We start from the raw sequence: 23,328 nt of genomic DNA, 5'->3' as shown, positions 1-23,328 counted from the left end.
TCTTAGACTATTCTAACCTGAATTAATCATTATTCTTGGGATATATCTATTGATCTTTCTCTAAGTTGATAAGTATCGATAAATAGTTTCTGTTTTCAGAAAATAACTAGATTTAAAATTGTGCTCTTTCACAAATCTGAGTAAAATAGTATCAGGAAATTAATCCCATAATCAGTAAACAAACAAACCATTCTCAATATCTGGGACACTTTTATTAATGAGTTGTGCACAAAAAATCCTTACCATCCAGATGAAATAGTTTTAAACTTTCAGCATGTTAGAAATACACTATATCTTGAGGAGATGAACCAATAAATTACAGCTTAAGCTCTTGTGGTTAGACATCCTGATGTGAAAAATTATAAGTGAACACCAGTTCACATTGATAATAACCTTTTATTCAAACACAGCTGCAATTTAATAAAAACAGATGGCTTTTAAAGTTAATTTTTACTTTGCACTTGGTTCAACTCCTTACTAGTTCTCTAAGTACTTCATGAAAATCGCATGTTGCTTACCTTATGATCCTGTGCATGTGAGCTACTGTGCATCTAGCCTTTCACAAACACATCTCTGCTCGAAGGTGAGCGAAAAGTGTGTTTTCAGCTTATGACTAATGTGGTCTGACAACTGTAAGAATCATTTTGAAATGGAAATGATGCTGTTTAGTTTCCACAGTGCCTTCACAACCTGGTAATCCGTTTTCCCACCCCGACAAACTCAAAAGGATGAGCAAGTCTGTTCCAGCCTTTCTCCAAGATGAGGCAAGTTTGTCTTTTGTGCTTTTAGAGAAATGGAATCAGACAGGTGGGTTTGCTATGTCAAGGTTGGTGTATTCGTATTCCACTGAGGAGGATGACCAAAGAAGTCAGCCAGTCTGACCCAGACCTTCCCAGTCAACAGAGGTAGTGTTGTTGATCCTGGAACAAGGCAAGGCAGTTTTCATTTGACCCAAATAGCAACTCTTCTTGGTCAGCAAAGTCAAAGTGCATAGATTTAGGAATCTGACTTTTGTTTCAAAATGAGCAAAAAAGAAGAATCAAGAATAAAACATGTTGGCATGAACTAGCTATAATTTAGAGTGAAGTTGATTTGAGAAAACTTGGTTGAGGTAGCATCAAGTAGGTCAAAAATGTTTGTTAAAATAATAAAAACAGCAATGACATGAGCAAATTGTAAGAGTCTCTAGTAGATGCTCCGCACTTTAGATACATTATTTTATCTAATCTCCCTAACTACCCTGGGAGGTAGACACCACCATTATTCTCAGATAAGATCTGTGTGGAAACAGAGAGGTGAAGTAACCTCACTTAGCTAGACGGGCATTGAAGTAGGGCTGGCACTGGGTCTTACCTCTCCAGAGCCTACCTCTACAACATTTTATCTCAGATGAAAACACAATTAATCACTACTGTTTGTTAATTACTACTAGATGGCAATACTAGTATGTACCAGGCATTTACTATTCATTCTAAAATCCAACCTTCACTGATTGAACTCACAGGTGCACTTTTCTCCATTTATAAAAAAGGAAAAACCCTGAGAGAGGTTAAGTAACTTTCCCCAAATTCAGCAGCTTCTCAAAAGGTAACTTGGGGCTCAGGTCCTTTGTCTTAAGATCTCATGCTCGTAGGCAATCAGGTAGATAGAACCCTGAACTGTAGAGCTCCACATTCCCGATTCTGGCTCTGCTACTTAGTTGTCATGGGATGGAGAAGTCCTTAACCTCTCTGAGTCTGGTTTCCTGGTACCCACCATGTAAGTTTAAGGAATCCTGCTAACCGCAAGATCAGGAGTTCAAAATTACCAGCCACTCCTTGGGAGTAAGAAGGGGCTTTCTATTCCCCTAAAGAGTTACAGTCTCAGAAACTCCCATGGCACTTCTACCCTGCCCTCTAGGATCACCAAAAGTCAGAATCGATGGAATGACAATGAGTTTGTTTGTTTGTTGTTGTTTATGATGGCATCGCGGTTACACGTTGGTCTGCTAACCTGAAGGTCAGCAGTTTCAAACCACGAGCTGCTCCATGGGAGAAAGTCGCGGCTTCCTGCTCCCATCAAGAGTCAAAGTCTCAGAGCCCACAGAGGCAGTTCTACTCTGCCCCGTAAGGTCACTATGAGTTGGAATCAACCTGACGACCATACACGAGTGTGAGGAGCCGATGGGAAAACAGAGAACATAGCTCCTGGCATACAGTGAGCACCCAGCAAATGACACCGGTTACTATTTGCAGTTTTTGTCTGATTTCCAGTGGTGAAATAAAAAGCTTTAGTCTTCAAACATTCCCTTAGTAGGTGGCATGTTAGGAAAGCTCTCAACAACAAACACATCCTGCCTGCCCTCCCTCCCCTCTGTTTCCTGAGCACCAAATAAATTCAACCCCTCTGTCATTCTTGGACCTTGATGGACCGTATCTGTAAACATCCCGCTCACGCATGTACTTGAGTGTGCACAGGACAGCTTCATTTGGAAAGAACCCCTCAGCCTGTGGAACTGACTCATTAGCAGGAACCCATAGGCAGGCACCCCAGGTGCTCCTGTCTTTTTTCACCTTTGTCTCCCAACACAGCAGGATTTGGGGGTGGGGGTGGGTCATGAGAATGAACCATTTAATAATTTGAGAGGTAAATGATACCTGCTCCTGGTTTGGGTTTTTGGTTTCCCCTACTCCCTTCATTTTAACCTTAGCTCCACCACAAAATAGAGTCCAGGTCATTTGGATTGTGTACCACAGATGCCAAAATTAAGCTATATCATTTTACCTTTCAAAGTACATTCAGTTGAACGCAACACTACAACAAGAAAATGTAGACGGAATCAGGCCTTGTGCTTTTGTTCGTGGCCCCTTTCAGGTTTACATGGTCACATTCGTTGCATGCCAGCTATGTGAACAGCATGGTTGTTGGTTAATAAGACGGGTTCTGTTCGAGTAGTTCACGAGTTAGTCTGATAGAGTAGGTAAGTGTAGCAACTGCCTGAATAGAGGGAAGTGGGCTGTAAGCTTGGGGGACAATAGAAAAGCACCAAAAATGCATACTTTCCTTTTTAAAAATATTTGAGGGGGATTCTTGTCGATCTAAGTGATTGATTTTGTTTTTCCTTAACTCCCTTTCTTAATCTGCATTTGAATCGGCATCCATCATGATGCATAATCGCATGGCCTGGAATACGTTGGCATGAACTAACTACTACATGCAGGTGTTTCCTTAACCATAGCAGCCACAGAACCTCCCAAACCAACAGAAACGCAGTCAGAATCATAAGTGTTTTAGAGTGCTATTTGATACGCTTTAGATATAATCAAATCTGTCATTGCCACTTCCTATCTTGTGTCAGGTAAATATTTCCAGAGACACACTTGAAACAAGAATCTTACTGCCTTTGTCTTTCTTTTTTAAAAAAGAAATTGTTAAAATCCAATATGAGCAGAATCCTTTCCCATAACAGCATAAGATAAGCAAGATAGCACCAGCACTACGTAAGCATAGAAGGGTGGCTTAAATGAAAGATAACCTGTAGATGAGAGAGAGAAAACTTTGTTTTTCCTAGTTTAATCAAGTTTCAAGTAAAAGATTTGATTTTTAGGAAAGTTAAGGCTAGGATAATTGTGAAAGGGATTCAGCATGATTTTTTTTTTAACAGTAAATTTGAGACCTTCATTCTGAGTAAAGTCAAGTTCTTATACTATGGAAGTTCTCTGAGCAGCACAAATGCATATTAGAAGTGACGAGAGAGCTTGCAATCATGCTGCTGTCTGTAGCACATTTGGGTGACAATAATAACTGGGGGTTTGGTTGCTGGCCACTGCCCTCCCTGAGTCAGGTCCGAGGCAGACCATCCACCCATCTGTCTCCTGTGCCTTGGCAATTACCAGCAATGTCCATTGACCTTGGGAGCATCATAGAGAGATACCGAGATACCATCTTTGCCTAAACTGAGATTCTGACTTTGATTCATTCTGAATTTAAATCCTGTTGTGTATTATATGATGTTTTGTAGAGTGATGACAGAGAAACAGATACAGCATCAGAAAGCAGCTACCAGCTCAGCAGACACAGGAAGAGCCCAAGCTCTTTAACCAATCTCAGCAGCTCCTCTGGCATGACATCCTTGTCTTCTGTATGTAAACAAATGCTCCGTGTTAATATCGCTCTGCTTCCTTGAACCCTGCTCTGCCTTGCTCCTGTTCATTATAAAAATGGGCTCTTTTGTATTTCTCAGATTCCAAGGGCATGAATACCTTCCCCAATTCACAGTTAGCTACTAGCTAAATCTCCCTTAGTTTTTTCTCTCTTCTCTCACTTTTTTCTTTTCTTGCATAGAGGGGGTAATAGAGGAACCCTGGTGGTGTAGTAGGTTACATATTGGGCTGCTAACCGTAAGGTCAGCAGTTCAAACCCATGAATCTCTCCAAGGAAGATGGGGCTTTCTAATCTCGTAGTTACAGTCTCAGAAACTCATCAGGGCAGTTCTGCCCTGACCTTATAGGATTCCTGTGAGTACGAAGTGACTCAATGGCCGTGAGTTTGTTTTTTTTATTTAGAGGTGGTAGTATTCATTATAAATGTTTTTTTAAAGTATACTTCAAGAATAAACTTAAATTTCCAATAAGGTGAACTATTCAATTTTTCTATGCAACAATGGGATAACTAAAGTCTGCTTATATCAGTTATATGTTCATAACCTGCTTACATGTATAGTATTGTACCTCTGTAGAGCAGGCTTCATAAAGGAGCTGGTGAGGTGATTCTTTTACCTCTTGAGGGAGTTAGAGTAAGATTTTAAAAGGAAAGTTCTTGAAAGATAGTTAAATCAAGCTGAGACTCCATTTAAGAAAATTTGGCTTAGCCTTTCTTTCATAGAGTAGGATAATTGTGTGCATGTACTGTGTGGTGTATATACATATGCACATGTATATGTAAATATAGCTATATACACTTCTCCTAACATTTCTGTGATATACTATTTATGCTCTTATCTCACCAGGTATGATAATAAAAGGATAAAGCTGTGCTTAAATTTTTACTAGCTTAGCATTTAAGCAAGTCTTTGTTTTGGAATCTATTTAAATTGAGTTTCTGCTGATAACAGTCCAATGTCTGCTTTTGGGAAGATTTTAAAACCAATTCATTCATCATCCATTTTCTGCCCTTTCCGACCTATGAAAGCACTTGACTCTCAGCTTTTTCCTAAACTCGACAGAGCCAGATAGTAAAGTTTCTTTTTTGTGCCTTGGAAATGTGATCGAGCAACATGCCCCTGTGATTTATGATCCTGGGTTTCTCACAGCATCTGTCTTTGGCTTTGAATACATTGCGCATGCTTAGAACTGGGGCTCTCGATGCCATCAAGCAGCAAATGACCCTGCTCTGAAATGAGCCAGCAGCTAAGTAACTTTGTGTTTCACATCTCCTCTAAGATTGTTTTAAAGGCAACTTAAACACACACATACACACACACACACACACATAACTCTCCCTTCCTCCACATACACAAACCAATGATTATGTACATCATATCATGTCAGGTTGTTGGGTTGATATGCTTTTATGTCACATTAAATCAATAGCTCTTATATCCAAGTTAGAGAAATCATGGCCAACAAGGGGTTTATGCATGGTCTGTGTTGCATGCATGACTGAGATAGAGGCAAACACCCTGTTTCTGATGCCTGCAGGTGAGTGGCAGTGTAATGAGTGTTTATAGTGGAGACTTTGGAAATCTGGAAGTTAAAGGGAATATTCAGTTTGCAATCGACTATGTGGACTCACTGAAAGAGCTGCACGTTTTTGTGGCACAGTGTAAGGATTTGGCAGCAGCAGACGTGAAAAAACAGCGTTCAGACCCGTAAGTATATTTTGGAGTTACCTACACTTACTCTCTCTTAAATTCTCAAACCAAAAATCTTCTAAGAACTAGAAAGGATGAAAGTGGTCAAAGGGAGGATGTGACTGAGTTAAAAGGAATGTTGGAAAAAGGAAAGGTGGGGAGAAATGTTCTTTTGTTTATTTTAGGAATTTATACGCCAAACTTATTAAACTATAAAAGTCACAGAGACTCGCAGAATGTTTCGAGATGGAGGGGACCTTTGAGGTCATCTCTCTAGTTCTTTTAGTTCAAAGATAGAGAAGCCATGACCCCTTTGCCTAAATGCAGATAATCAGTAGAAGAATGAGAAAAGAGGACTTGAACCCAGGCCCCTTTCCACAATAGTTTCTCCAAAATTAGAGATCTGTGAAGTCCAAGTAAGACCCTTGGTGGCTTGATTAGATGCATGCTAAGATTTTTTTTTTTTTTGGTTCCAAGAGATTAAAAAATTTTTCAAGTCCTAAAGCCTGCTGACAGGAGAAACACACACACACACACACACACACACAGAATAACATTGTCGGTTATCAGTAGTCATCTAACTGATTCCAACTTGTATTAGGTAAAACCAAAGGAAAAGAAGAATTTGGAAGACTTTCTTTCAAAATCCTTCAAATATCAAATGACCAGTTTTGCTGAAATCCTAGTAAGCAATGAAGCACAGGTCATTGATGGGAAAATTATTATTTACTGCTCTTCTCAGTGTCACAAGTTAGTTGCTGTTAGTTTTTGATGCAGTTTTTTACAGTAGTGGCAGAAACATCACTTTTATCTCCTGACCTTCTTGTCTGTTCAATTCTATTTTCAGGTATGTAAAGACCTATTTGTTACCAGACAAAGGCAAAATGGGCAAGAAGAAAACATTCGTGCTGAAGAAAACGTTGAATCCTGTGTATAATGAAATACTGCGGGTATCTACGAACACTTCCTATAGTAAACTCTTAATGGTGACATATACATTTAAATAGCCATAGCTTCCTAGTGGTACAGTGGATTACAGTAACCACAAGATTGGTGGTTCAAATCCACTAGTCTCTACCTTGGAAAAAGATGAGGCTATCTGCCCTCATGAATACTGAGTTTCAGAAACCCTCATAGGATCAGAACCCACTCAGTGGCATTGGGTTTAGATTTTCGTGGGCAGTATCTTTATACAGTTAAAATTGGTCGTCAAGAGAGGAGAAGGAAACCAAAAAAATTCTGAGACTCGGTTTTGTATGAAGCAATGCATTATGGATGTTATATATATTCTCTTGCTTTTTCTTCATAAATATCCTGCCAGGTAGGCAGTATCTTCAACTCACAGGGGAGCCAAATGACACTTACGGAAATAAAGTAATTTCCTCGTGGCACACATCTGGTAAAGTTGAGCACTGCTACCAAAACAATCCAGAATAAAGATGCAGTGCATCTCATTTCTTTGATTTCAACCTTTTAGGACTTCTTTGACTCTTATGATCAAATCTATCCTTCTTAACGTGATACCAATTCCTTTACAGTCCCTGGACTTTCTCCTCACCTCCCCTTCATTTTCTGTATTCAAGCCACACTCTTTTCCTTTCCAGTCCTTTGGCAGTATTGCATTTTCTCACACTGCTAAAGCCTTGGGTCCTTTACGTTGTCGTTTTCTTCCCACCTTCTTTCCTCGACTACTTCCCACTCATCCTCTTCTGTGACAGTTTGTCCTTAATCCCTAAATTCCCTTGCTAGCTGCTACCTCAGTAGCCTTGTTTCAGACTAAGCTATGCTAACAGTCAGCACTTCCAGCTCTGGTTTAGTTGTCAGTCTTCCCACAAAACTATAAATTCCGTGGGGCAGATACCAACACAGGTTGCTTGCAAACAATGTGCTCTTGGAAAGTGACTCACCTGCTCCCCAGATCTGATTAAATAAAAGTGTCGATACATATAAAGTGATGCAATACGAAAACCATCCCAAACCCACTGCCACCGAGTCGGTTCCAACACGTAGTGACCCTATATAGAGTCTCAAAGACTAAATATTTATGGGAGCAGCTGATGGATTTGAATTACTGGCCTTGCAGTTAGCTGACCAATGTTTATCCCACACCACCACCAGGGCTTCTTCTGGGAAGTGATTAGTGTACATTAAATATTTAATAACTGTTGGCTTCTAGCTTTTATAAGGAGTTCTGGTGGCATTGTGGCTCTAACTGCAAGGTGTGTAGTTCAAAACCACCAGCCACTCCTTGGGAGATAAGATGGAGCTTTCTACTCCTGTAAAGAGTTACAGCCTCAGAAACTCACAGGAGCACCCCTGTCCTGTCCCATGGGGTGCAAGAATTAACACTGACTCGATGGTGATGAGTTTTGTATTTGAGGTCTTATTAGTTATCACTGTTATATCCCTGATTCTTCATTCAATGCCTGGCATACTATCGGCCCTGAAAAATGTCTATTGGATGGTTGTCTGAATGGAAAGATGGGTAGAAAGTATACTTTACTCGAATATCCATATTCTTTTTATCCCTCAAACAGTATCATGCTATTTCAGTCATCAATCACATCATTTAAAACTACCAATACTAGAATATGCTGTTCATTCCCTCTTTCTAAAAATTCTGTTCAAATGTCTGATTATCCTCTGGGTAAAGGAGTTAAATCCACCCGTTGTCATTTGTGAATGCATTAGTCACCTTGTGAATTTTCTGTTGCGTTTTTAATTACAATTTGGCAGTTACATATTCCTACCAATTCTGGATCATTAATTTCAGCCCTCTACTAGGAAAATCCAGCAAATTTAAATGGTAAACTCAGAAAAGACAAGTCAACTACAAAAAAGAGGAGGGGGCATGCACATAATTTATTATAAAGCCAAATAGAAATATTTTAGATGACAACTATCTCGTCCATAATGATTATATATAATTAAGGATTGTCTACATTTTAGATGAAAAAAAATAAGCTTAAGGTCCCAAGCCTTTACGACCCTATGAAGCAGGAAAAACAGGTATATATATTTTAGGGGGAAAATATTAACTTATCCTTTAAGTAGAAAACAGCTTTGGAGTAAACCGGGTTTGTATTTTTAGACAGCATTTAATTGTTACTTTAACTAACTAGAACAAAACACTCAGTAAAAATCAAATAATTGACTTTTGTTTTTAGAGAGCTGTTACCAGCTGTGATAGTTAAGATATGATTTGCTTTCCCAAAGAGAGAAATTAAATCCAGTTTGTGAAGGATGGATTTTAGCTCTTTGAAACGATACGCCTATCAAATAAGATAATATTTTCAGACTTGAAACCTAACAGATGAGAAACCTCTGAACACAGATGACTTGTCGTAATTTTGACATGAAATAACAGCATGCATTCTCTTAATTTCTCCTTCCCTGAACGGCAGTACAAAATCGAAAAGCAAACCTTGAAGACACAGAAGCTGAATGTGTCTGTTTGGCATCGGGACACGTTTAAACGCAATAGTTTCCTGGGGGAAGTGGAACTCGATTTGGAAACATGGGACTGGGACAGCAAGCAGAATCAGCAGCTGAAGTGGTACCCCCTGAAACGGAAGGTAAGCGTAGTGTTTAGTGTGTTGGTTTGCTTCGTGGGGCTTGTGTATGAAAACTCTATAAAATTGCATTTTAGCTCAGAGTACTGAGTCACAGATAGGGGTAATTTTTAGCTTACTTATTGTATTCATCAGTGAAGAAAGGCTAAAAGAGATTATTGGGAGATGAAGCACCTCTCATATTTAGGAAATTGATAAATGACCATTTATCATTTTGAAATATCCCTCTTATTTCATGTAATGCTTCATCCCTTAACATCTATTTTGTTTGTTACTATACCCCTATTACCTTTTTGTTGTTGTTAAAATTTTGTTTCTATTCTTGGATATTCAATCTTTTAAAAAGTTAAGATATATTTCATATAACCAACAGATTTTTAATCCAAATATATTTGGATTTTAATTGACTTATTTATCCTATATATTTAATGTGGTTATTGACCTATTTGTATTTAAATCTATAATCTTATTATTTGACCAAATTTACTTATTATTTTCTTTCCTTTTTTGCTTATTATTTAAATAAATCTCTTTTGGGATTATTCACATGTTTTTATTTCATTTCCCCTATATTAATATGTCAATTGTAGCTTCTTTTCTTTTTCTTAAATCAATTACCCTACCAGAAATTACAAAATCTTTCTTTCATTTGGATTAAGTTTCCATTCGATTTCCTTAGTCCAGTGACCAAAGATGTGAATGAATAGTTTGGTCCTCAGACATGCAAAAACCAGCTCATTGCCACAGGTTTGATTCAGACCCATGGTGACCCTGTAGGACAAGGTAGAACTACCCTTGTGGGTTTGGGAGACTTTAACTCTTTAGGGGAGTAGAAAGCCCCTTCTTTCTCCCAAGGGTGACCTGGTGGTTTCAAACTGCTGACCTTGCAGATCACAGCCCAGCCAGTAACACTATACTCTCAGGGCTCCTGCACATAGTGCATTGGAAAGTAGATTACTGCCGATATCACCAAGCACACTCACTGCCATTGAGTCGATTCAAACCCATCACAACCTGGAGGTCAGGGCAGATCAGCCCTGTGGGTTTCTAAAGTGTGACTCCTTACAGAATACAAAGCCTCCTCTTTCTTCCTCAAGGTGACTAGTGGTTCCCAAGTGCTCACCTTGTGGTTAGCAGCCCAACACATAACTACTGGCCACCAGGGCTCCTGCTACAGATATAAGGAGGTTAAAATTAAACATCTTGCCAGTTATTTCCCCTTTTGACCTATTTTCAACTTGCTCTACTTTATTAAGATTTTTCTCAATTCTTTTGGTTTTTTTCCTAAATTTTATTTTGTTGCTGTTGAGACATTTCGTATGATTTTCTTTATATGAAATTCAGGATAGAAATCTATAGAGACAGGAATGAGCTGAATAGTTTCTTAGGGTTATGGCAAAGGAGATTGGGGGCAATGGGAAGTTAATAATAATGGACACAAGAATGAAAGGGGGCTTCTGAAATCAATAGTGGTGATGAATGCACAGATTTTCAATATATTTAAACAATTGAATTTTATGGTATGTAAATTATGTCAATAAAACTATTTTAAAATAATTATTTAATTGTTAATAATATAGTGTGCTAGACATTATCTCTGAAAGATTCTGATTCAATGAGGTCTAGGCCCAAGAATTTTCATTTCTTTCTCTTTTTTTTAGTGTTTTTTATTGTCATTAGTTGCCATTGACTCTTCTCCAATTCACAGTAACCCCGTGCACACAGAATGAAACCTGGTCCAATCTGCTGATAGGTCTGAGCCCATGTTTGCAGCCACTTTGTTAATCTAACTCAACGATAGTGTCCCTCTTGTTTGCGAACACTCTACTGTATCAAGCACACATCCTTCTCCAGTGACTGGTTGCTCATGAAAGCACATTCAAAGTAAGCAAGATCAAGTCTTGCCATCCTAATGTCTAAAGAACATTCTGGCTGCACTTAACTCAAGGCTGAGTTATTTGTTCTTCGTCTTCTTCTTTAAATCATTTTATTAGGGGCTCATACAGCTCATCAGAATCCATACATACATCCATTGTGTCAAGCACATATGTACATTTGTTGCCATCATCATCATTCTCAAAACGTTTTCTTTCTACTTGAGACCTTGGTATCAGCTCCTCATTTTTTCTACCCCCTCTCACACCCTCCCTCCTTCACCAACCCTTGATAATTTATATTAAAAAAAAAATTTCAAACCCCCTCCCTGGGGGACGAACTGCAACAAAGTGGGTCATTGATCAGTGTAAGAATTTTCGTTTCTAACAAGTTTCCAGGCCACACTTTGAAAACCACTTGTTGAGCATATTTTCCATCTTGGAAGAAGTACAGCCAGAATGCCTCTGAGGCAAGATTGGTAAGACTTCGCCTCACATACTTTGGACATGATGTCAGGAGAGACCAGTCCCTGGAGAAGAGCATCGTGCTCGGTAAAGTAGAGGGCCACAAACGAGAGCAAGGCCCCCCCACATGATGGGTTAACATGGTGGCTTCCACAATGGGCTCCAACATAGAACAATTGTGAGGCAACACAGAACCGGGCGGTGTTTGGTTCTGCTGTGCATTGGATCTCTCTGAGTTGGAATCAACTCGTTAGCACTTAACCACAACAGGGTCTCCCCAGACCATGAGACTGGCTTTGCTCAGCTTCTCAATTTCTCTCTGCTGGGCTTTTGATACTCTCAATTTGTCATGACTTGAAATGGAAAATAGAGAAGAATGTCAAGCTCCAAGCTTTTGTCCATTTATGTCTGTCTTGTTAAAATGTTTACAGCTTCAAGTAGATTTTTAAATCTGTCTCTTCTTAATGTTCTCAATATGAAGTGAAGACTAGTCTGAGCCAAGTTGTGATAAATATTTTTAAAAATACAAAGTCTTACTTAGAATCTATATCATAAAACCATTCCATTAAATAATTGGTTCCAAAATATTGCATCAGAATTACTTGAAGCTCTATTTTTTTAAAAAAAAAAAAGAAGCTCTATTTTTAGCTCTTCCCAAGAGCCGGTGACTATGAATCCCTCTGAAGGTGCTAGACTGTCTCATTCTTGACCAGCTCTCCTTGTATTTTTTATACACCACACTACTTGGAAATAAAGCTCTGAAGGATGAGAATTTAAAAGTAAAAGCATCTCTCTTATGCTTGGAAATACTAGATAACATATTTCCAAATTACTGTTCAGTTTTTGTTATTCTTATACACTTCTACTCATTTGGTCAAAAAATACTCAGTTTAATGCAACTTTGAAAATGTAAGATTTGGCTTTTTTCTCCTGCATTCCTACACTATTACCACTCCATCAAAGAGTGGAAATGCCAGCCGTGTTTTATGTAGTGGCCTGCCAATAGCTAACAAAATATTTGTATTTTTGTGAAAACGAAAGCATCTCAAGACATCTCTCTCATCTCCAAGAAAGTCATTCTGATTTCTCGCCCCCCTGCCCACCATCATCTTGGATGCCAAACACTTTGAAATGTTCTCTGAGTACCTCGCCAGTTTCCCCCAATTGCACGGCATTGCTTTAACAGATTTAGACAGCAGCAGACTGACTGATGGGAAGGGAGTTTTTAGTCCAAAGCACAGCGATGGAATAAGAGAGAGAGTAAGTAGCGTGTTGCTAACTTTCCTTCATTTTTTCAGACAGCCCCAGTTGCCCTTGAGGCAGAAAACAGAGGTGAAATGAAGTTAGCCCTGCAGTATGTCCCAGAGCCGAGCCCTGGTACGTAAAGGTTTTCTATCCAGAGCCATCCCCTTTCCTTCTCCCTCTCTTCTCCAAGGATTTTTTTGGGTCCGTTACAGAATGAAACACATACAAGCCAGAAGTTGCGGGAACTGCCTTGTTCTTCTGGGTCTCAAAAGTTTTCTGCCTTTGAAAGAATCCAATCTTATTTTTTTTTTATTTTAAAATTCTTTTTATTTCAGAACTGCTTTATGTAAAATCTTATTTAAAAAAAGAAAGAAAGAATACAATCTTACTTCTTTTCTCTCACACTCTATTGGTGGAAAATATTTGAGTTTCCCCTTTCTTGTGGGTTTCTGCCTTACTCAGCATTTAGCTTTTGTGGGTTTTGTATTCCCAAAGATGAATTCCTAAGCACACTTCTAACTTTGTAATTGCGTAGATCAAATGAGTCTATTGACAGTTTTAAATAGGAAATTCTCAAATTTTAGTTAAATTTAACCACCACCTCACTCTCCAAAGTGTGCGTCTACACAGTGTGAATGGCCTTTGCTGTATTCAGCATTTGGACCCATTAATCCTGTGATGAGACTGGCGCCTGTTGTTTTTCACAGGGAGGAAGTAGAAGAAGTCAGAGGAAGCATTTACTCAGTTAGTGTTCATTGGCCCTACAGTCTCAGGATCTCATCCTTTTCTTCAAAATCCTTGACATCATGGTCTCCAGCCTTCACCTCAGTTCATGAGCAGGAAATGGATGGTAGCCCCTTCTTGTTCATATCACCAGCAAGTTCACGAGGCCACTACAAGAATGCCATGATTGAAAGCTCGGTTGGTAAACTCAAGTATGTGAGGCTCCAGTGAAGCTAGTACGATAAAATAATGGCTATTGAAGGCACTGATTGAACTAAAGAAGCTGTTGAGGTGATTACAACTCAGAGCAACCCTATTACGTCCCAGAGAGCTTCCAAAACTGTAAATATTTACGGAAGTAAGCTACCACATCTTTCTCCCATGAAGCAGCTGCTGGAGTCAAACTGTCAACCTTTTAGTTAGCAGTGCTTTAACCACTTCACTTGGCCACCAAGGCTTCTTCAGTAGGAATCAACTAAATAATAAGAACTTGGCATATAAAAATATGTAGGAAAATTGGAAGTTGTCAAAAATGAGTGGAACCTATCAAGATCCATCTCCTAAGCATTGGTGAGCCGAAATGGGCTGGTTTTGGCCCTTTTGAATCAGAAAAGCAGGTGGTCTGCTATGCTGGGGGTGGCTAGTCAAGAGCATTGACAATGCGTTTTTAGGCAAAAGGACATTTCAAGGTCTATCTTGAAGTTCAGTGCTTCCATGATAGGCTTATATCTACCCTCCTTCAAGGAAATCCAAGCAGTACAACTATTATTCAAATTTACTCATGAACCATTAAAGAGCTAGAAGATCCTACCAATCTGAAATAGACCACACATGCACTCAACATTGATAAATATTGATTGGAATACAGAAGTTGAAACAAAGAGGAAGGTACAGGAACTGGAATGTATGCTCTTGATTAGAGGTCCTCAAACTTTTAATGGGGCCAGTTCACTGTCCCTCAGACCGTTGGAGGGCCAGACTATAGTTTAAAAAAAAACTATGAACAAATTCCTATGCACACTGCACATATCTTATCTTGACGTTAGAAACAAAACAGGGCAAAACACCTGGCGGGCCAGATAAATGTCCTCGGCGGGCCGCATGTGGCCCGTGGGCCATAGTTTGAGGACTCCTGCAATGATAGAAATGAAGCTGGTATCAAATGATAGAATTTTGCAAGACCAACAATTGTTCATAGCAAATACCTTTTTTCAACGACAGAAATGGTGTGGATTTCTCCAGATGGAATACACAGAAATCAAATTGACTATATCTGTGGGAAGAGACAGAGATGCTCAGTATTAGCAACTAAAACCAGGCTAAGGGATGACTGTGGAACCGACCAACAATTGTTCATATGTAAGTTCAGTTGAAAGCTGAGGCAAATGAAGACAAGTCAACAAACGTATATCCCACCTAAAATTTGAAAGCATCTCAAGAACAGGTGTGCAGGACTGAACACGAATGAGAGAAGACGTGATGAGCTGGGGGAGAATATCAAGAGCCTCATGAAGTAAGCAGAAGGTCAAGTAAAGAAAATTAGCGTGCATGGCAGAAGTGACTCTGAAACTGGCTCTTAACTGCAGAGTAGCTCGGACAAAAGGACAAATTGATGACGTCAAAGAGCTGAAAAGAACATTTCAAAGGGCAGCTTGAGAACACAAAGTAAAATACTGTAATGAAATGTGCAGAGACCTAGAGTTAGAAAACCAAAAGGGAAGGACACAGGTGTATCTTAAACTGAAAGAATTAAAGAAAAAATATTCAATTCTCCAGTTGCAATATTAAAAAATGTTATGGGAAAAATATTGAATGATGCAGGAAGTATCAAGAGAAGATGGGAAAAATATACAGCCACGGTACCCAAAAGAGCTCAACGACATTAAACCATTTCAGGAGGGAACATATGAAAAAGAAGCAATGGTACTGAAAGAAGTTCACGCTGCACTGAAAATATTAGCCCAAAACAACTCTCCAGGAATGGATGGACTGCCAATTGAAATGTTTTTTTTAACAATTTATTAGGGACTCATACAACTCTTATCACAATTGAAATGTTTTTAAAAGCTGATGAAGCACTGGAAGCAATCACTGTCTAAAGGCAGAAAATTTCTAAGACAGCTTATTCACCAACTGACTGGAAGTGATCCATATTTGTACCCATTCAAAAAACAAGTGATGCAACAGAATTAGAAAGTTATAGAACAATATCACTGATATCACATGCAAGTAAAATTGTGCTGAAGATCATCCAACAATGCTTTCAATAGTACTTTGACAGGTCGGATTCAGAGAGTACGTGGAACAAGGGATCTCATTGCTGATGGCAGGTGGATGTTGGCTGAAAGCAGAGAATGCCAGAAAGATGTTCACTTGTGTTTTCTTGACTGTGCCAAGGCATTTGACTGTGTGGATTGTAACAAACTATGGCTAGCCTTGAGAAGAGAGGGAATTCCAGAGCGTCTCCTTGTGTTCCTGTGGATCTTGTGCCTGCATCAAGAGGCAGTTGTTCAAAAAGAACCAGGATTTAAAATCAGGAGAGGTGTGTGTCAGGCTTGTATCCTCTCCCCACACTTACCTAATTTGTATTGCAAGCATATGGACTATATGGGAAAGACTATGGCATCAGGATTGAACAGAGGCTTATTAGACACCTGCAATGTGCTGCTGAAAGTGAAGAGGCCTTGGAGCACTTGAAGGCTGATGAGGGCCAAGCATTCAAGCTTTCAATATGGGTTGCAACTCAGTGTAAAGATGAAACAAGCGGCCATCTAGCTCAGAAGCAACAAAGCCTACATGGAAGAAGCACACCAGCCTGTGTGACCATGAGCTGTCGAAGGGATCAGGTATCAAGCATCAAAGAACAAAAAACCATATCATTGTAAATGTGGGTGAGTGCAGAGTGGAGACTCAAAGCCCATTGGTAAGCAACTGGACACCCCTTACTGAAGGATTGTGGGAGGAGATGAGCCAGTCAAGGTGTAGGGTAGCAACGATGAAACATTTAACTTTCCTCTTGTTCTTAAGTGCTTCCTCCCCACCACTATCATGATCCCAATTCTACCTTACAAATCTGGCTAGACCAGAGGATATACGTTGGTACAGATAGCAACTGGAAATACAGGGAATCCAGGACAGATGAGCCCTTCAGGACCAGTGGTGAGAGTGGCTATGCTTGGAGGGTGGAGAGCATGTGGGGTGGAAAAGGGGAACTGATTACACGAATCTATGTATAACCTCCTCCCTGGGGGATGGACAACAGAGAAGTGGGTGAGGGGAGATGTTGGACAGTGTAACATATGACAAAATAATAATTTATGAATTGTGAAGAGTTCATGAGGGAGGGGGGAAGTGGAAGGGAGAGGAAAAACTGAGAAGCTGATGCCAGGGGCTTAAGTGGAGAGCAAATATTTTGAGAATGATGCTGGCAACAAATATACAAATGTGCTTGACATAATGGATGGATGTGTATGGGTTGTGATAAGAATTGTACGAGCCCCAATAAAGTGATTTTTTTAAATAATAAAAAAGATGAAAATCCTCACAAGTGGACCAGTAGGTGCCATCTTGATAAATGGAGAAAAGATTAAATTTGTCAAAGATTTTGTGGAAGCAGCTGTCAAAAATCAAAGGATGCTGCATAAGACCTCTTTAAAACGTTGAAAAGTAAGGAAGTTACTTCGAGGACTAAGGTGTGCCCGACCCAAGCCATGATATTTTGACCCAAGCCATGGTATTTTTCCGTTGCCTCATGTCTATGTGAAGGTTGGACATTGAATAAGGAAGATCGAGGAGGAATCAGCGTGTTTGAACTGTGAGTCTGGCTCAGAACCAAGCAGTGTTTCATTCGATTGTGCGTAGAGCCGGTGTGAGTCCGAACTGACTCGATGGCCCCAACAACAGCATGGCCCCAGATGGCCCCAGCACACAGGAGTTAAGACCAAAGGAGACCTGGTGTTGAAACAGGCGCGTTCTCATGAATGGAAATGGACTCAGTGGCAATGATTTGGTTACATGTGTTGTGAAATGAGAGGCTGGTGGTTGGAACTTCCCCAAAGTTCTATGGGAGGGAGCCCTGGCCATCTGCCGCCATCAGGATGGCAGCCTAGAAAAGCCAACAGGTGCTTCTAGTCCATCACACGAGCTCTCTGTGAGTCGAAAACTCAACTCACCAGCACCCCACTTCGACCAACAGGCCTAGAAAGGCTGCCAGCCCATTTTCCTCTTGGTCTTCAGGTAGAAGGGACTGTGTGTTGGGACAGGGATTTTTTCCCTCTGTGTGCTTCTGCTCATGCTGTTCCTCGTTTGTTCCTGTTGGTGCTCCTCTGTCCATGTTTTTGCTCCCTCTGTTCCTTTTCCCTAAAATGGTTTGCTCTTCACAACCTATCCGTTGTCCGCTCTCATGATGTCCGCTCTCCTCCCATCAAACTTTTCCTAATTCTAGTTGTTTCCACTGATGACCCTTTTCTTCTAGAAGATTCCAGTAATAATGTGGCATTGAGTTCCATATTACAATTTTATTGGTTTTATTTTAATTACTTTCTCTAGCTTCATTTTTAATGTTTCTAAAGACAAATAAATGAAAGGGTTTCAAAGCAATTCATGGAAAAAGAGAAAGAAAAGAAAATGGACCTTTTTTTCATGAACTTCTGTTTTCTTGTATGCCTTGTACCTCCAGTAACACTCCTCACAAAAGGCTGAGCAAACGATAAATGCTCCTTAACTATTTGCTGGCTGACTGATTGGGCTCACACTCAGGGGGAAGTCTGGTAGTGTTTCTCTGTCCAGGTGCACCCAGCCTAGATAATCGTTTCAAGCCAAGGCATAAAGTAAGCTCTTATCCCCGGTTATGTGTGTGAGGAGCCTAGATGGTCCAGTGGCTCAAATGTTGGGTTGCAAAGAATAGAATAGGCCGTTCTCACCCACCAGTCACTGCACTCGAGAAAGATGTCCACTCTGGTAAAGACTAACAGTTTCAGAAACCCTCTGGAGCCATTCTGTTCTGTCTTATTGGGTCACCTGAGTTGGAATTGACTCAATAGCCTTGGGTTGGGTTTGGTTAGGTGTGTTTACACAGTACCCCTGTACATGTACATTTTGAACAGAGCGGCTCTTTAACCAGGGCCTGCTTTGCTTACTTTCTCATCAATTATGTTTGATACGCTTCCCATAAGAACAATTTGATACTGTGTTTAATATTTGGAAGATATGTGCACTTCATTGAAATGATTTAAATAAAAGCCTGACGAATCGCGCTGTACTGGGAATCAGTTTATGTATATGACTTTTATAAAACTGAGTTCATTACAGTAAGAATTCTAAAGAGATGGTTAACAATTTACAGATTAAACCAATTAAGATAATACTGCCAAGTACTATTTTGCTAAAGTTTAATACTCTTGTGCTGAAGTGCTATTCTTTCAAATAATGCTCCCGAAGTGAAACTATTTCTAGACTGACACCTTTGGGAGCATTATTGTCAAGAAAGGGATATCAGTCATATTTATTTTCTCTCTTTTTTCTGTGATAGGTAAAAAGCTTCCTACAACTGGAGAAGTGCACATCTGGGTGAAGGAATGCCTGGATCTACCGGTGCTGAGGGGCAGCCATCTAAATTCCTTTGTTAAATGGTAATGGCATTGATAACTCTGCCTCCCCCACTTCTACTGCACCCGGGTTTTTCCTAGTTGGTTTCAGTTATCTACGGCTGTGATGCCGAAATGCAGTGTTCATAGTCTGGGTGAATTCCTTGAGGCAATGGAGACATGAACTAGAGAGATCTGTGATGTGACTCTCCAAGGCTCCATTTAGTTCTGCTTGTTTATTTGTTTGTAATGTTTTATTATGACCAGGGTGGAAGGTTTACAGAGCACATCAATTTTCCATTCAACAATTTATAAATGTTTTCTTTCATGTCATTGCAATGCCCACATGTAATATCACTTATTCCACTTCCTCCCTGTGTTTCCAGGTTCTACTCCTCCTCCTTTCCTAACCCTTTTGAACTCTGTTGGGGCAAATGCTGCCCCTGCGATCCCATATGGTTCATTATTCTCAGGCATGCACCTTGGACTTATTGTTTCGCTGAAAATTGAGCAAGCGGGGTGCATTCCTTTCCAGACTTCAAAGGTGACTAAAGGTCCATAGTTATTTAGTCTCAAAAGCATAAAGGTAAGAGGACATATGTACAAAGGAAACCAGACAATTATGCTCAGATAAACAATGTCTTCTAGGAGTCTATCAGCTAATAAGGACCTTATTCAGTACAAAAGGTTTGTTGAATTGATGGTGGTGGAACTTCACACCCCTTGGCTCCTTTGTGAAGTCAAAAGCCTTTTTCCCTCCTGGCCTTTGTTCCACTTTTTAAAATTTGTTTATAGTTCTCTTGTAAAGGACTTCAGCCTGCAGGTATTTGGCAAATGCTTTTCTAAACAACACCTGCAAAGAGATAGCTCATTAAGGGCCCAAGACAGTTTGCTTTTTAAATGGAAATTTTTTTTCTCTTATAAAATTCCAAGCATCTAGTAAAATAGTAACTGATAGATAGGAATATCCTCGTCTAGGTCTCTCTAATTTTGTCTATAGTCTATCAGTTGCAGCTGTAATTTTGCATGTGTTCTGTAATTCTTATATCAACCTTATGAAGTCAGCCTTCCGGTATCATTTTATAGATAAAGAATTTGATTGCCTGAGAGGTTAAGTACATCCCAAATATACAGCCAATAACTGACAGAGTTGGGATCAAACCAAGTCTGGGCAATTCTGTTCCCAGAGTCTTTCCACCAGGATGCTCCCACATTCTCTGCTGGTTCTCGCTAGCTGTGTGGATTATGCGGAAAGCATAAATGCTCTCCCAATGCCTCTTTGCAGTACCATCCTTCCAGATACAAGTCGGAAGAGTCGCCAGAAGACAAGGGCCGTGGGAAAAACGAACAGCCCTGTCTTCAACCACACCATGGTGTACGATGGGTTCAGGCCTGAAGATCTGACAGAGGCCTGTGTGGAACTCACGGTCTGGGATCATTACAAATTAACCAACCAGTTTCTGGGAGGCCTACGGATTGGCTTTGGAACAGGTAATAATTGTTACATTTTAAAAAATTCTTTAGGAACCAAATTCTCTAGATATTTGTCCCTTTTCCACCTTTCCTCTTCCTGAGAAAACCAGACATCCTCTCGAATGCAGTGAAATGTGTAGGTGAAGGAATGTACCAACGGCTTTAATAGGAGGATGAACAAGGTGCAGGGTCTGTCCACACAGAAGCTATGCTGTGGTGTTATTATTAGAGGGACGGCCACACATTCTTCACTATTCATCACCCCTCTGCTCAATGGCAGTGCTAAAACTGCCTTGGATAATAGTCTGTAGAGGACTAACTGCATTCTACGGAATGCAGTGATAAAGCACTTACTTGGCTGCTAACTGAAACATTGGTGGTTCAAACCTACCTCCGCCATGGCAGGCAGATGTGGCAGTTTTCTACTGTAAAGATGCCAGTCTTGGGAACCCTATGAGCAGTCTCTCCTCTCCTCGGTAGCTCATGCCTGTGAGTCAGAATGGACTTGACAGCACTGGGTTTGGCTTGGTGGTTGTTATGGTCTAGGTTCTGTGTTAAGTACTGCGCTTGCAGTATTTCATTTCATGTTCACAACCACTTTATGAGGCTGTCACTAGGAAATGCTGCCACCTTTTTGCAGTAGAAGACCTGATGTTCCATGAACTTAGATAATCGAGAGCCAAGAACAGAATATGAGTCTTTCAAACACTCAAGCCTTAACCATGCTTCTTTAGAGACCATCTAGCATCACCTCTAATGCAATCCAGAAACCTCCCCCCTCTCCTTGGTCTCTAGTGGATTTTCAACTAGCCTTTCCATTACGATGGAGACATCATTACTCTGGGGTGGGGCGTGGAGGAAATAGTCTCAATAGCGAGGTCCCCCATTATTGGACATCATCACTCACTCATTGGACTCATAGGGATCCCACTGAACAGGGTAGAACAACCCTGTGGGCCTCCGAGATGGTTAAAACGTTCTTTCTTCGAATCCCAGATGTCTGTTCTGACAATGCTGAAGCTCTGCTTAGTTATCTTCCAGGTAACACCTCCCCCCACCCCAATGACTTATTCCTTCTAAATGCAAAATCTTCCTTTTAAAATATTTTATAAGGTAAAAGCTATGGTACAGAAGTAGACTGGATGGACTCTACTTCAGAGGAAGTTGCTCTCTGGGAGAAGATGGTCGAGTCCCCCAATACTTGGATTGAAGCGACACTGCCCCTCCGGATGCTGCTGATTGCCAAGATTTCCAAGTGAGCCCAGCATCCACTGGCTTCCCCACTGGAAACTTCCAAGCAAATGCAACCTGCCCTTAAAATCTGACTCTGTGGACAGAGACCCTCACTGTCTATCTACTAAAGGATATTACATAGCATGTTAAAATCAACCTGCATGTACTTTGTTTATTGGTTACAATACCCATGGCATTTACATACAGGTAGTCTTACACACACCCCTCCTCGGGTTATGAACAAGTTCCATCCCTAAGCCTGTCTTTAAGTGGAATTTGTACATACGTATGTACTTGAGCATAAGCCGACCTGAATATCAGCCAAGATACCTAATTTTACCACCAAAACTGCATTAGAAATGTGCTGAAACACTCGGCTTATGCACAAGTATATACGGTAAGTTGGAACCATTAGGTCTGGTTCATATTTAACATCAGTTAGTCCAATATTTGTCTTAGTATGTATGTAGTATATCTTTCTATGTCTAAAAATATCTAAGGAAATAGTTCTAGATATACCAAATCATCCAACATAATAATACAATAATATATTTTGATGCATGTCAGAAAATAGTGCCCGTTTGTTATTATGCGCAAGAGTATGTCCCTCTAATTTTTCATGCAATTGATTTTATGAGGGCCCGTTTGTACTACGAGTTGAAAGTTGGGTGTTCATAACCTGGGTGCTGCCTGTAACGACAAGTTTAAATGTAGCTTCTGTGCGATTCCAACATTAAAGATAGGCGATCCCGTGAGGAAATTCTAACCATTTCTGCTACCAAAAATATTGAATATGGGGTGTTGTTAAGTAGCAAAATTTTCTAAGGTGTCATCGTGTAGTTCACACCATAACCTTGTGCCAATTGGTCATGAAAAACCCTTCCAGGAGCCATATATACAGAAGGACTTTGTTGAAAAGTTTGACGAGCATGGTCTTAAGGGAAGAAAAGGCAGACCATCAGTGAGGATTAAGGAAACGATTTACTCTGTAATATCTATTAAGACATTAAATTTTATGTTAAGGCGGTGAGACTGAGTTTGCTTCATGTGTTTTCTGCCTTGAAAAACAGCTTCCCCTCCCCCCCCCCCCCCCCCCCCCCGGGTTAAAACACCATTTCAGGTGTGTTTGGGTGCCATCTACTGGCCACAGATGGAATTCAGTGGTTGACTGGTATTTTGGCTAATTGTGCCTAAACTTGGTCTGAAATCTTATTTTATAGGAGAAGGTTTCTCCTCAAAAGCCCCCAGATAGAATTGTTTTTTCTACAACTTTAGCATATGAGAGAACCATGAGTAATCACAGATGTGCTTTGCCACAAATTTTCATT

At 40.1% G+C, this 23,328-nt stretch overlaps 1 protein-coding gene across 4 annotated transcripts in view; it reads left to right on the top strand.

Moving 5' to 3' along the window:
- The window catches only part of SYTL2 (synaptotagmin like 2), a 134,083-nt gene extending 111,007 nt beyond the window's left edge, over positions 1 to 23,076 (top strand). For all 4 annotated transcript variants that reach the window (XM_075546398.1, XM_075546399.1, XM_075546401.1 and 1 more), the window contains 9 exons: positions 670 to 764; positions 4,001 to 4,120; positions 5,679 to 5,848; positions 6,678 to 6,780; positions 9,235 to 9,405; positions 13,040 to 13,118; positions 19,240 to 19,339; positions 20,580 to 20,785; positions 21,881 to 23,076. In XM_075546398.1, coding sequence (XP_075402513.1) covers positions 670 to 764; positions 4,001 to 4,120; positions 5,679 to 5,848; positions 6,678 to 6,780; positions 9,235 to 9,405; positions 13,040 to 13,118; positions 19,240 to 19,339; positions 20,580 to 20,785; positions 21,881 to 22,026 — 1,190 coding nt within the window. In that variant the 3' untranslated portion in view covers positions 22,027 to 23,076. The remainder of the gene's footprint in view (positions 1 to 669; positions 765 to 4,000; positions 4,121 to 5,678; positions 5,849 to 6,677; positions 6,781 to 9,234; positions 9,406 to 13,039; positions 13,119 to 19,239; positions 19,340 to 20,579; positions 20,786 to 21,880) is intronic.
- The last annotated feature ends 252 nt before the right edge of the window (positions 23,077 to 23,328 follow it).

Source organism: Tenrec ecaudatus, chromosome 4, assembly GCF_050624435.1.
Source record: "Tenrec ecaudatus isolate mTenEca1 chromosome 4, mTenEca1.hap1, whole genome shotgun sequence".
NCBI classification, from domain to species: domain Eukaryota; kingdom Metazoa; phylum Chordata; class Mammalia; order Afrosoricida; family Tenrecidae; genus Tenrec; species Tenrec ecaudatus.
This window is presented reverse-complemented; position numbering and strand designations above follow the sequence as displayed.